Below are 13,077 nucleotides of genomic sequence, written 5' to 3' on the forward strand. Positions count from 1 at the left end.
GAGAGCAGGACTTCGTGTCTTGAAGGAGGTTCATGCTCCTTGACTCAGGCATTCATTTGACTTAGGAGGGGGACGAGCAGCACAGGTAGGAACCCCAAAAGTCCCAGGTATGTGCAGTTAGTTGGGGGTAACACCACCGTTGCCAGGAAGGCTTGATGTGGTTAGGGTTCTGGATGAATTGGTGGAAAGAGGGGAAGAGAGGGAAGAACCCAGGGCCCAGGATCCCTCAGTGTGGGCATCTGCAGGTTCAGGCAGGTATCAGAACAGACAGGTTAAAGCAGGTTGGATCACAGGTGACACAGTGAGGAAAGACTCCTGGGAGCGGCTCCCAAGCATGAATCCCCAGAATGAGTGCTGAAGTGGGAATGAGATGAATCTGCGGACCTCTCTCCTCTTGTGATCAGTCTTGAGTCATTAAATGGATTCTGGCTGATGCAGAAAGGGAACTGGCAAAGGCAGTCTAATAGGGTGCCTTCAAGCATATTGAATCCCAGGCTGTCACAGGCTGAGCGATCTTGGTAACTCATTTCATCTTTAGGCTTCCCCTTCCTCATCTGTAAAGTGGGGATGACAACAACAGTACCTGCCTCCTGGGATATTATGAGGATTAAATAATTTGATGACTGTCATATGCTCAGCATTGTACACAGCACCTAAGCACCTCGGGGCTCAGTATCAGGCAGTGATGATGATTATTGAACTGCAAGAACCTAGGGCTACCACTTTTGGTTTGTTAGCCCCTCAAGGGCAGGATCTATGGTTTTATTTTTAGCACTCATTAAATTACTTAGTTCACTATCACAATTGTTAATAAAATAACACTCAGCTATTTTGTAACATGGCTTCTGCTTCCAATGATGACTAATATCTGATACCAAGCAACCTCTCTGTGGACCTAGAACCAACGCTTTCAGGTTTTTTCCCACCAGAAAAAGAGACAGCTGAGCCATAGCAACACAGCTGAACTGTCATATGAGTCATCCCTGCTCCCATTGTATATCCTTACATTATTCCCTGAACGTCAGATCCCAATAAAAGAGCTAGCATAGAAAGAAAGAAGAAAGGAATATGAAAGCAGAAGTACAGAATTGGCTGCCTGGAGGGTTGGAAGGCATTTCTGAAGGTTCTCCTGACCAACGGCCCCACAGCCAATCAAGTAACAGTGAGGTCAAGAAGGGGATGGAGAGAAGTGGCAGGAGGAAGGGAGCCCTCCAAGGAAAGGCAGGTTACAGCTTCTAAGGGGGTTCAACAGAAGTTTTGCTTCTAATTCCAATGTTAACAACTGATCTATGCTATGTTAGACAGGCTGAAATTCCTGGGGAGTAGACAGGAGGTCTTTTTCACAGATCCTGAGGTCTCTTGCTGAGAATCTCTTTTGCAAAGAGGCAACTACCATCTCCTGTAGATACTCTCATCAGATAACTAGGTTAAATTATAATAGACTTTTTTTCAATCCCAATTACTCTCTTCCACTTAGTTTTTGTAGTACTCAATGTACAGTGTTACCAACTTTCTTTCTTTGCCATCCCTTTTCTTTTCAAATGTTGTTTCTCTACTTCTCTCTTTCATTCAAAGTATAAACTATTCTTTAAAAAGTCCCTTTGTTTCCTTGTTTTTGCTCCCTCTGCCTCTCCAGCTCTCTATCTCCTGCCCTTTGCCCTTCTGTTCTTTCTGATTATTTATTTCCTTTTCTGTTTTACTTGCTGTTTTTCTTGCTCTAACACTGCATATGAGCCTCTACTCATATTCAGGTCTACATCTTCAGCCCAAGATAATTCCATCTCTTCACAAGGGGGAAAAACTAGAAAACCCCAGAGCTCTGGTTCTGACCCTTCTCTTATTGTGTGGCTGTGTTATTCCTTAGTGCTTTTAATTCTTAGTCTCATCACTGAAAAGAGAGAATGACCCAGGATACTACTCAGTAATGTGCTCCATTAATCACTTTTCAACTAAAGGCTTAGAAGGCACAGCTTCACTATTTAAGGTACAAGATATTCCAGGCAGATATTATGCCACTGATATTATGTTCTTACAGGACTAGGTGATCTGTCTGAAGTCTGGCCTCTGCCAGTCTACTTTCCACAGGCATTGGGACACTCTGTGATTCTGGGATTCACTTCAGAATTATAGAGATTTTGGCAGAAAGTTTCTTCAAAGCGAATGCAGTCCATCTAGCCACCCAACATCTATATCCCTGAATCCAGGGAAGGGAAACTTACTACTTCCTAAGGCAGCCTAATCCATTCCATGACCAAAAAAGAAAGCTGGATTTTCAAAGAAAACATTCGTATATTTGGTCATGGTGGTTGTTTGCTTAGCAAACTCTCCTTCCATGAATCATAGTTATTTCTAACTTTCAATAGCCATGGGTCATTCCCCTCCTATCAAAGTCTTTGAAAGAGAGAGGGCTTTAAAGTTATCAGAATACTGGATTATTTGTCTTTTTAAATTTTATAGATGTGGAGGTAAAAATGTGTTTTTTAGTGCATGGATCCATCCTCATCAGCCTCATCTTCATGTATAATATTAATAGCTAATACTTCTGTAGAATTACTGTGTGCCAGGCATTATTCTTAGAATTTTGCATATATTAAATTGAGTAAATGTGATTTCTCTAAACAACTTTTCCTATTTGCTTCCTTGCAGGGGCCCAGAATTTGATGGCACATTAACAAAAGAAGGAATCTAGATGTCACCTAGTTCAATCCTCAACTTTCCCCGTAAGTCCCAGAGAGGGTGTGTGCCTTACCTTAAGTCACACAGCTATTAGTGGTAGAGTGGGATCTCAAGCATCTTAATAATAACAAGCTCACTGTTCATAGCCAGGATCAAGAAAGGTATTTTAGGAACCTGAGATTCTCTTTCATAAGAATCTGCCTTGTTTTGCTCTATGTGTGGCTAATACTCTGCCACAGTTGCCAAAATCACTTTTCCTCCCCTGTTATCTTTTTTAATTAATTAATTAATTAATTAGCTGTGTTGAGTCTTTGTTGCTGCGCATGGGCTTTCTCTAGTTGCAGCAAGAGAGGGCTACTCTTTGTTGCAGTGCACGGGCTTCTCATTTCAGTGGCTTCTCTTGTTACAGAGCACAGGCTCTAGGCAAGCAGGCTGCAGTAGTTGTGGCTCAGGGGCTCAATAATTGCGGCTCACAGGCTCTAGAGCTGAGGCTCAGTAGTTGTGGCGCGGCATGTGGGATCTTCCCGGACCAGGGATCGAACCTGCATCCCATGCATTGGCAGGCAGATTCTTAACCGCTGCGCCACACACACCTGAGGCTCAATCTTCATTCTACCACTTAAAATTGTGGGATCTTGTGTATGTGACAACTCTGAATCTCTGCTTCCTTCCATGTGACAGCACTTATCTCAGAAGCAAATGTGGGTTTCAAACAAGATATTTGAAAAGCACATGGAATACATTTGCATAGTGTTAGGCATACAGACACTCAGTAAATGTTAGTTTCCTTCTCTTTTACTGTGTGTGTGTGTGTGTGTGTGTGTGTTTTGGAAAGAAGAGGAGGAAGGTTTGATGAGTATGAATTGGAGGACCAGTCCACAAATAAAGGATTTGTAAACAAACAAACAAAAAATCAAACTCAAAACAGAAAGGAACAGAGGTGAGAAATGGAAAAAAGAAGTTTAGAAAAATACTAACAGTAAATATTTACTAAGCACCTCCTATTTATATATTTAGATCATCTACCCTAGTAACCAATGTATGGGACTCAAGGATATTCTTGTCTTCAAAGAGCCTACAATACTTTTGAGGAGACAAGATTTATTCATTTGTAAAAGAGACAATTAAAATGCAAAGGAGTTGTTACTCTTGAAGTTGAGAGGAGAGAGCAATCTCTGTATTTATGGTATCTTTGGAGATCAGACAGTTCAGTGGTGCTGTGGGTGGGAGGCAAGGGAAGATGAGAACATCTTGAAATGACCAGCCATTTGAGTGATGACTTGGCTTGGGAATATCTTTACAAGAGGAGACCGTTGGTTTTGTTAAAACTGCAGTGGTGAAAATGATCTTGGTATTCTTGTAACAATAGAAAATCTCCAAACAAACCTAAATGAGGCCTGGCAGTGTCACAGCCTTTATGCTAAGGGGGAGGGGGTGGGTGGGCAGGCTGAAGACCTGTGCATACTCCTGGTTTCCTCATTCAATCTGAGAGACTCTGATACCCCTTGTTGAGTTACTTATCCAGATTCTCTTTAAGCTCCGTTTCTTTCTTTCCCCAGTAGATCCCTGGAGAGATGCCCTTTCAACCCTCCATCTCTGCTAAATGCCTTTTGGATCCCAGCAGTGGAGCCCATTGGGTGATTGGATTGACTCAGAGCAGACTATTACTGAGGCCTGTTAGGGTTGGTGAAAAGAATTCTAGCCAAATCCTCCAGGTTAGAAGAGAAATGACAGCTCCTCCAAAAGTATTCCCTTGACAAAGCACAGCAACCACCCTTCAAAGGGTTAATACTACCCCCCCCCCCACCCCCCAACTTGCTGCCAGAGATCAGCTAATCTGATAATTATGGCAACAAACACAGTTTAGACAAACAAGACCTGACCCTAAGGGTTTGGAATGAAAACATTTACTCTCTCCCTCCCCAGAGAGACTGTGCCTGGAGCATACACACAGAGAGACACTGGGAAAATACCCTTGTGCGGGAGCGACAGGGTGAAAACATCTGTGTTCCTGAGCTGCTTTAGAAGATAAAGTTAATGGGGAGAAGGAAGGGGGTGGGGGAGGCGGGAGGAGTGGGAATGGTACAGTCGAAGGGCGAGCATGTTTGGAGCAGATGGAAAATGTACCCAGAACTGGAGATGTAAGCCAATTGTAATTGATTTTACAGCAGAGGCAGAGTGAGAGAAGAGTTACAAAGGAGTCTCAATGATGCAGAATTCCAGTGGAAAACCTGGATTGTGGCTAGAGGAGGAGAAACATCTTATACCCCCCCCAAACAGGACTTATTCCTGAAAGCTGGAAGGGAAGATTATTCCAAGTAGTCCATGATTCTAAGTGAATTTAATATCTGCCTGCCAGGGAGTGAGGCAGTCTAACTTGGCTGGTCATCCTTTTCTCACCCCTAGGTTTGCTTCTAAACTGAGTGACAAGCCCTTTCCCCCTCGCTGTCTGGCTCAAAACTTGTCAAGCTACTTTTTCCCTTTCTGCGTCATAAATGCTGCTTCCTAGGAGAAAGCTTTTTGGGTTGCTTAAACTGGAGATTCTGACCTTGGCTTGCTTTAACCTGGAATTCCAACAGTTTCTCCTTTCCCAACTACCCTCAAGTTTTGCCCCATGTATCCATGAGCCTAATGTCATCCTAGAGCCAAATGTCATTTCTTTTTTACACATGGCTGGTGTTGCATCAGCTGGTAAACACTCCTTGCCCCTTAGAACTCTCCAACAGTCTCTAGGCATCCAAATCCTTGGGGATTTGCAAATCATATATATGGATGACACCAAGCGAAGAGGAGCAACTACTGTGATTAATGATAGGATCAAGGTTTAAAATGAATTCCATAAGGTGAAAGATGGTCTAAAATCAATAAGAGAGGATGTGCCAGGAATGTGAAGCACTGCATTTAGGTCCAATAATCAATTTACGAGTATAGGACAGAAAGACTTACAAAACAACAGTTTATGTAAAAACAAAATAAAACATACAAAACATTTTTTGGTCAACAATTGATTCAATATGAGATAACGATGAACCTATCTGCTTAAAGAGTGAATACAATCATGGTAAGTGTTAATAAAAGTATTGTGATCATATTAACATTTTATTGTGTTCTTAGCAAAGAAGAGTAGAACTGAACAAACCTTTTTCTTTTTCTTTTTCTTTTTAAAGTGTAACTGTCGGCTGAGAGTCCAGAAGGCTATGTGGATCAATTTTCCTTTCTTTATGCTTTAATTTAATTTCAGATTTGAGTGCCCTATTGCAATCTACGCAGGGTCCACCTTGGCAAGCATCATACCTTGTTCAGCTGGTTCCGCTCACCCCTGTTTTGAATCCCACGCAGGGCCACTTACCTGCTCCTCTGCCAGTCTGTTAGGGAGTTGGAGATTCCTCTACTCCTCAAGGAAAGACACTTCTTTCCAAATAGCCCAGTCTTCTCACGTCTCCTCACACGCCCCATGGTTGTTTGTTCATTTGTTCATTCATTCATAAATGCACTGACCATCCACTGTGTGCCAGGCACTGTGCAGGAACCGGGAGGCCACAGTGATAAGACACGGTCCTTGCCTTCTTCAAGCTTATGTTCTCAGGGGGGTAAGCAGACCCTAAACAAAAACTAAGAAAATTTCAGATAATAAAAAGGTATGAAAATTTACCCTGTACTTGAAAAGCCTTCCAAATTCTGCCTAAAATTCTCAGAAAGTTACCTCCTGCTTCCTAACCCATCTCAAGTCCCACCTTCTCCTTGGAGGCAAAGGACTCCTCCAGCTCTCTCCTCCCTGAACTTCTGGTGTCCAGGAGCTTGTAACATAATTAATACTCAACTGCTTTCTAATTGTTTCCCTTACACTAATTTTGCCTGCCAATAGACTGTAGGAGCCAGTAAACTCTTTGAAGTTATAGGATATGCCTTCAATTTAAAAACATTCAGTCAATCTTTATCTATGACGCTGTTAAAAAGGAAATGAGAAGCACAGTTTAAACACAACTTGAGGTTTTTAAGCCGATTCCCAGATAACAAGAGAACTTCTGCCAGTGACTCTGAAATCCTATAGAATAAGAATGTAAAGTCAGGATGGTAGTTTGTTTATTTGCTGAACTTACCTCCTCCGAAGAGTCCTAGACTCTGTAAGGAGATCTTTAAAGCAACAAACATACCTTGAACTGAGTATTAGTAAGATTAGAGGAAGCAGCAGGAGGGAAATGGCCAACAAGCTCAAAAGGGAAGAAAGTTAAAGACAAACAATGGCAAATGCAGAAAAATGCTCCATCCAAAATTGAGCCCAAGCAACATTCTTTTGGGTCCCTCACACTCTGTAGAAGAAAAGTGGCCCCCAAACAAAACAAAACAAACCCAGAAACAATACAAATAGCCATCAATAGAGGATTCGATTGTGCATTCATAAGGTGGACAGGTATGCGGAAAGAATAAAGTAGGTAAAGCTACATCCACTGACGTGAAGAGACAGCCACTATGTAGTTTAAGAAGCAAGTCTCAGAACGATACAGCTAATATGATCCTTTTCATTAAAAACTTCTTTACATATCTGTAGAAAATGCATTTAAGGATATATACCAAACTGTTTACAATGGTATTTCTAGGAATGGGTTATAGGCGATGGGTTTGGGGAGGCAGGAGAATTTAATAATTTATTTTTACTTTATAACTTCTGGATTGTTGTATATCCTGCACTTAATTAAGGATACCCAGGGTGGTTCCTGAATTTGCATGTGCTTCTTGTGCCACAGGGAAGGACTTCTGAAGAGAAATCCTAAGCATCTGCCAATGGACTGCGCATGCCTACGCCCTAGGGGGCATTCTTAGGTAGAACCAGAGCATGTCCCAACCAAAGATGTGGCAGGGCACACAAGGAGAGCCATGAGGAGGCATTTACAAGCATGTTTCATGAGTTTGATTCCTTAATGCAACTCAAGTATGCACTGAACAAATTCCTTGACAAATTTGTTGTTGTTGTTATATAAATGAACCTCTGGAAAAACATGTATAAATAAAACTTTTACATCACCAGGAAGTAAGGGAAAACAACATTTAAGAGATCTTGAGGTCAAGATTGTGGCTTTGGAATGACAGAGACATTTTGAATTGTAAGTTTGCCACTTACTAACTTTGTGATCTTGGGCAAATTATATCACCTCTTATTGTTTTCCTCCTCCTTCTTCTGAATCTTTTTCGGGGTCTCCTCCTTCTCTTTCCAGCCCTGAAATGCTGGTGTTCCTAAGGCTGCTGTCGGAGGCCCTCTTCTTCTTTCCTTTGGTGGTACTATCTTCCTGTGGCTTCAGCTGCCACTGCATGCCTGTGACATACGAGTCACCGGATCAGGCTAAATGTCTCTCCTCAGGTCCATGTTCTGCCTTATACTTTCTAACGGATCCGCATTTCCTGCGTGATTTACATGGTCCTTCAAAATCTGGGGCTAGGTTACCTTTCCAATCTCATCACTCACACATTCCCTCTTCCCTCTCTGCTCCAATCAGACCGAACCATTTTTCACCTCTTCCGCTAACCATGTTATGTGCTTCTTAAACTCGGGGCTTTTACAACTGTTTGGTCCTCCTGCTTTAGCTTATGTGTCTAGCACCTACTCTGGCTGTTTCCCAGTACTGCACTCCTCACACTGCATTGAATGACTTGTTTACACATCTGGACCCTCCACCAGATCATGAGCCCTAGAAAGCCGGGATATTTGTCTTGTTTGTCACTGTATCCTTAGAACATAATCCCCAATGCTGGCACTTGACAGTCTAATTATAGACACTTGTTAAATAAAGCCCTATTGTTATTTACATGAGCGAGGTGATATAATGGTTAAGAACTGGGCTCTGGGTTCGAACTTTAGGTCTACTGCTTAACTGTGCAAATTTCAGTGTGTAATTAACTTGTCTGTGCCTCATTTCCTCATCTGTTACCCCATCTATTAAAATGCTTAGAGGAAATGAAGGACTAAATGAAATAACTGTTTTCATTACAAAGCCAGTGCTCAATAAATATCAAATATTTTAACACTTAGAATATACTTAGAGCAGTACCTGGTGCATAGTAAGAACATAACACATATTAGTTATTATTATTACTAAAATTTTTGTAATGATAAAAATAATCTCTAATTAGTTTTAAAAGTTTAGATTTCTGTTTATGGATTTTCTTAAACCACAGCGTATTTGTGCTAAGTCAAGCAGTCCAGTAGCTTTTTCCCCCTAGGAAAGTATTTGCATACTTGGGCGGAGAGTTATTAGGGACAGTAAGGGAGCAAGGAAGGAGAACCAACTGTGTTCAGTGTTAACAGTGCTTTAGATTTCAGTTTTTGCAATATAGTGGCTGGACTTTAATGTTTCTATGATTGTTGCTTTTGTTTCCGTGGCAGTTCTCAAACCTTGGTGTGCATCAGCATCATCTGATGGCATGTTCGACAACCCATCAACCACCTCTGTGGCTAGGTGTTTCTGGGACAGGGCCTGGGTCCATGGAATTTTACCAAGATCCCTTGGTGATTCTGATGCAAGATGAGGTTTAAGAACCTGTGAGCCGGGACTTCCTTGGTGGCGCAGTGGTTAAGAATCCCCCTGCCAATGCAAGGGACATTGATTGGTTTGATCCCTGGTCTGGGAAAACCTACATGCCGAGGGGCAACTGAACCCATGAGCCACAACTACTGAAGGCCGGGCACCTAGAGCCCATGTTCCACAACAAGAGAAGCCACTGCAATGAGAAGCCTGTGCCCTGCAATGAAGGCTAGCCCCTGCTCGCTGCAACTAGAGAAAGCCCATGGGCAGCAACAAAAACCCAACACAGCCAATAAATTAAAAAAAAAAAAAAAAAAAAAAAAAGAACCCGTGAGCCAGTAAAAAGCAATTGGTTAAAATCAACAACTACTATGTCCAGGTGGCAGCACTGGGCTTAGCAGGACTTTGTTGCAGTTGCCTTCTGGAAAGGGCTCTGAGAGATTTGTGTCCAGGAGATGCCTCCACTGCTGGGGCCTACTTTTACCTCCAGGAGAATCCTAAAGATAACTGGCTTCACCTCTAACAGAAACAGCTGCTGAGGACTCACTCTGGGCTTATTGGGGGAGGGGAAAAGGAGCTCTGGAAGCACCATTAGAAGCCCTTGCTGGAGGCTCTGCCCTGTAGCAGCAGGTAGAAGCAATGAGAATCACCTAGAGAGTTTGTTAAAAACGCAGATTCCTTGGTCCTACTCCAGACCTACTGAATTGAGATCTGCATTTGAAATAAGCTCCACAGATTAGTCAGAGGACCATTGACAGAAGCTTGAGTTGATCTCTGTGTGTCCCAGCCTCTGCCATCTGGAGTGGAGAGGAGTTTTCGTTTTGTTTTGTCACACTCGCCTTCCCAGCAGTCTGCCTGGAACCTAGACTGACCTCTCAGGTCTTAGATGGTCACCAGCCCTCAAAGACCAGGTGCAGGGTGTGACTCGGAACAGACTTTTGTAAATCAAAGCATAACTTTCTCTGAGTTATTAGATGTTATGCCGTTTTCTGAGGACACTTAGAGTGGGCATCTGGTTTTCAGGAACTGTCTGGTTAAAATTATTTTCTCAAGAGAGAAATCTCAATTGCGGTGGGTGGGCTTTGTCTGGATTCCTCCTGTAGGGTCCTGTGAGGGCGACAGGGCTGTCCTGGCACACTTGGCTCCGGTGAGTGAAGCGTTTTGTAGGTGACATCTATTCTCTTCATCTGTCAAAGACAGATGAGCGGGGACTTGGCTGCCGCGGGGGATGTTACCGCCTTGGTTTTCCCATCAAACTCCGGCAGGCTCTGCAACTTGAAGGAATGAAAGGGGGAGTGGGAGAGGGACAGTTTCTAACGAGCTGTCAGCAGGGCCCCACCAGCCTGCCTCAGCCCAGACTTTGTTCCAATGCCATTAGGGTAAAAAGCCTTGAGTTTCTCTCAGAGAAAGAGAAGTGGCCTGGGGCCGAGAGGCGCAGATTCATAAGTAATTTCCCTCATTATACACTTCCAGTGCTTAATCACCATTTCAAAGAGGAAGAGCTATCCCAGCAGACTTTGAGAATTTTGCCCTAGACAGGATGCACAGCCCTCATACTGTAGCGTAATCAGCGTGTTTTTTTCAGTTGCCTAAAATGGGGGAGACCTGGCTCTCAGCAAGGCTGAGTTGCAGGAGGCCTTCTGTCCCTAGTGATTTTTAGGATCGGCACAAGGGAGAATTTACAAAGTGCTAATGTAGATATCTTTCCAGAAGTGGGATCTGCTTGCAGTTATCCAAGGAACCAGAGAGATTGTTAGAGTCAATGCCAAGTGTAATATCGGACAGAAGGGTATCTGGAAAATCAGGGCAACACCAGCCAGCAATCCCAGAGTCAAAAAGCAACAAGTTTAATAAAAAAAACCCTTGGTGCCCTAGACTTTTTGTTTGGTATAGGAATTATAGATTTATTTTTGTCGGTCACTCTGCTATTTATTATAAAATTACACATTCAAGATTATGATGTTAAAATAATAGTTAGCTTAAATAGTCTGTAATCCAGGATTACAGATGGTATGACAACCAATAGCCCTGGAATGCACTTGGAATAGTTACATAAGTAGTGCATGGATACATTCTTGTAAAATATTTAGAAGTTTACACAGCAAAAAGTCCCTTTCCCTCCCATTCCTCTTCACAGAGGTAACCACTGTCAACAGTTTGGTCAGTATCCTTCAGTTATCTTTCTAAACATTTACATACACATGTATGTATATATGCACACTCATCTTTTCACATAAATGAGATCATATATCACATAGTGTTATGTAACTTTAAAAGAACCTGAATAGTGCGTGTGTGTATATATATATTTATATCAGAGATATTTTCACGGCAGTGCATGTGAGTCTTCCTCATTCATTTTCACATCAGCATGGTACTGCATTATAGGGATGTGCCCTACTTAGGGAATCACTCAGTAACTGGTGGACATTAAAATCGTTTCCAATATGTTTGCTGTTAAAAACTTTTAAAAATGATATATGCCCAAGTGGCACCCCAGACCCACTGATTTGGAATCTTTGAGAGTAGGGCTTACACTTTGGATTTTTTCAGAAAAAAACTGGAAAATTCTAATGTGAGGCAAGAATTGAGAATCATGATCTATACATTAAACAAAATAAAACAGAACTCTAGAGCATTATAAGATAGTACAATCAATTATTATGGAAGCAATCAGAGACAGTCAGTCACTGATTAATTTTTAATTGTTTGCTATGAAAACAGCTAGAGATCCAAGAATCAAATTATCCAAGTGAAAATAAATATGGTGTTGAATAGCTGCGTAGCATTTTTATCTTTGGAAGTGCTTTCCTTTTTTAATCTCAGCATCTTAAATTGAAAGCTTTGAACAAGGTGGGCCAGGAATGACTTTGTCTATTTTACAGTCCAGGAAGCTGATGGGGGTACAATAATGCTTCTCAATTTTAATGTGCTTAGGAAAAGTCTGAGAACCTTCTTAAAATGCAGGTTCCGACTTAATAGGTCAGGGGTGGGGCCTGAGATTTTGTATTTCTAACAAGCACGTAGGTGACTCTGATGCTGCTGATCTAAGGACCACAATCATTAGTAAGCACCTGGATTAAAGGCAGTGAGCTAAATACAATGGATAAACCAATTCAATCGAAGAAACTGGGTGCCATCAAAATGATGAACACTTGGCATGACAAAGAAAGGAGTCAAGGAGAAGGGAATATAGGGTGGGGAAGGATGGAGGGCAAAGAAATTCTTCCTCTACATTAGCTAAACAAGGGTGCCTTTTATCTTGGAATTCCGTGCACTAAACAGGGGCACATTTTGAATATGGCACTAAAAGCATTCCAAGCCTATTGGCTGTCATACCATCCGTAATCCTGGAGCTTGCCCAATACTATTTCTTGTCTCTGTAACTTTCCCTTCTGGGGGATCCTAATGGTAGCCCATGGGTCCTGTAGTGCTCATCCCATTGCCTTTCACCTTATTTACAACCCATCGCTTCCCCAGGGAACCAGAGGCTCCAACTCTGAACTTGACTTGTCTCTGCCCACCACTTACTCTCTTGGTTCAATGGTCTTCCAGAGGAGACTTTGCAGCCCAGTGCTGGCTGTTATATCAGCCAGACAAGGAGGAGACACCACAAGTCTCTTGGCAATATCCACTAGCCATCTATGACAGTTCCATCCTCTTTGGGCAGTGCCTGCCATCCGTTTTCCTCTCACTCTTTAGAGATTCTTGTCCTGTGTAGGATAAGAGTAATAAACATATAAGTACATGTTTCTGATTCTCCCTTCTCTTGACATTTGTTTTTTCTTTAAATTAATAATGATCTATGTGATTCAGAATAATTTTTTTACTTGCTTCACATTTCTCAACTGAATCACAAAAATGAAAATACTTGTATCTTACT

At 42.1% G+C, this 13,077-nt stretch overlaps 1 protein-coding gene across 1 annotated transcript in view; it reads left to right on the forward strand.

Annotated features, from left to right (window-relative positions):
* Window positions 1-13,077, forward strand: part of GOT1 (glutamic-oxaloacetic transaminase 1) — a 45,912-nt gene continuing 32,835 nt past the window's right edge. Inside the window, exons 1-2 of the mRNA XM_057736325.1 lie at window positions 1-85; window positions 2,647-2,720. Coding sequence (XP_057592308.1) covers window positions 2,690-2,720 — 31 coding nt within the window. The 5' untranslated portion in view covers window positions 1-85; window positions 2,647-2,689. The remainder of the gene's footprint in view (window positions 86-2,646; window positions 2,721-13,077) is intronic.

The sequence above is a fragment of the Hippopotamus amphibius genome, chromosome 5 (assembly GCF_030028045.1).
Source record: "Hippopotamus amphibius kiboko isolate mHipAmp2 chromosome 5, mHipAmp2.hap2, whole genome shotgun sequence".
In the NCBI taxonomy this organism is placed as follows: domain Eukaryota; kingdom Metazoa; phylum Chordata; class Mammalia; order Artiodactyla; family Hippopotamidae; genus Hippopotamus; species Hippopotamus amphibius.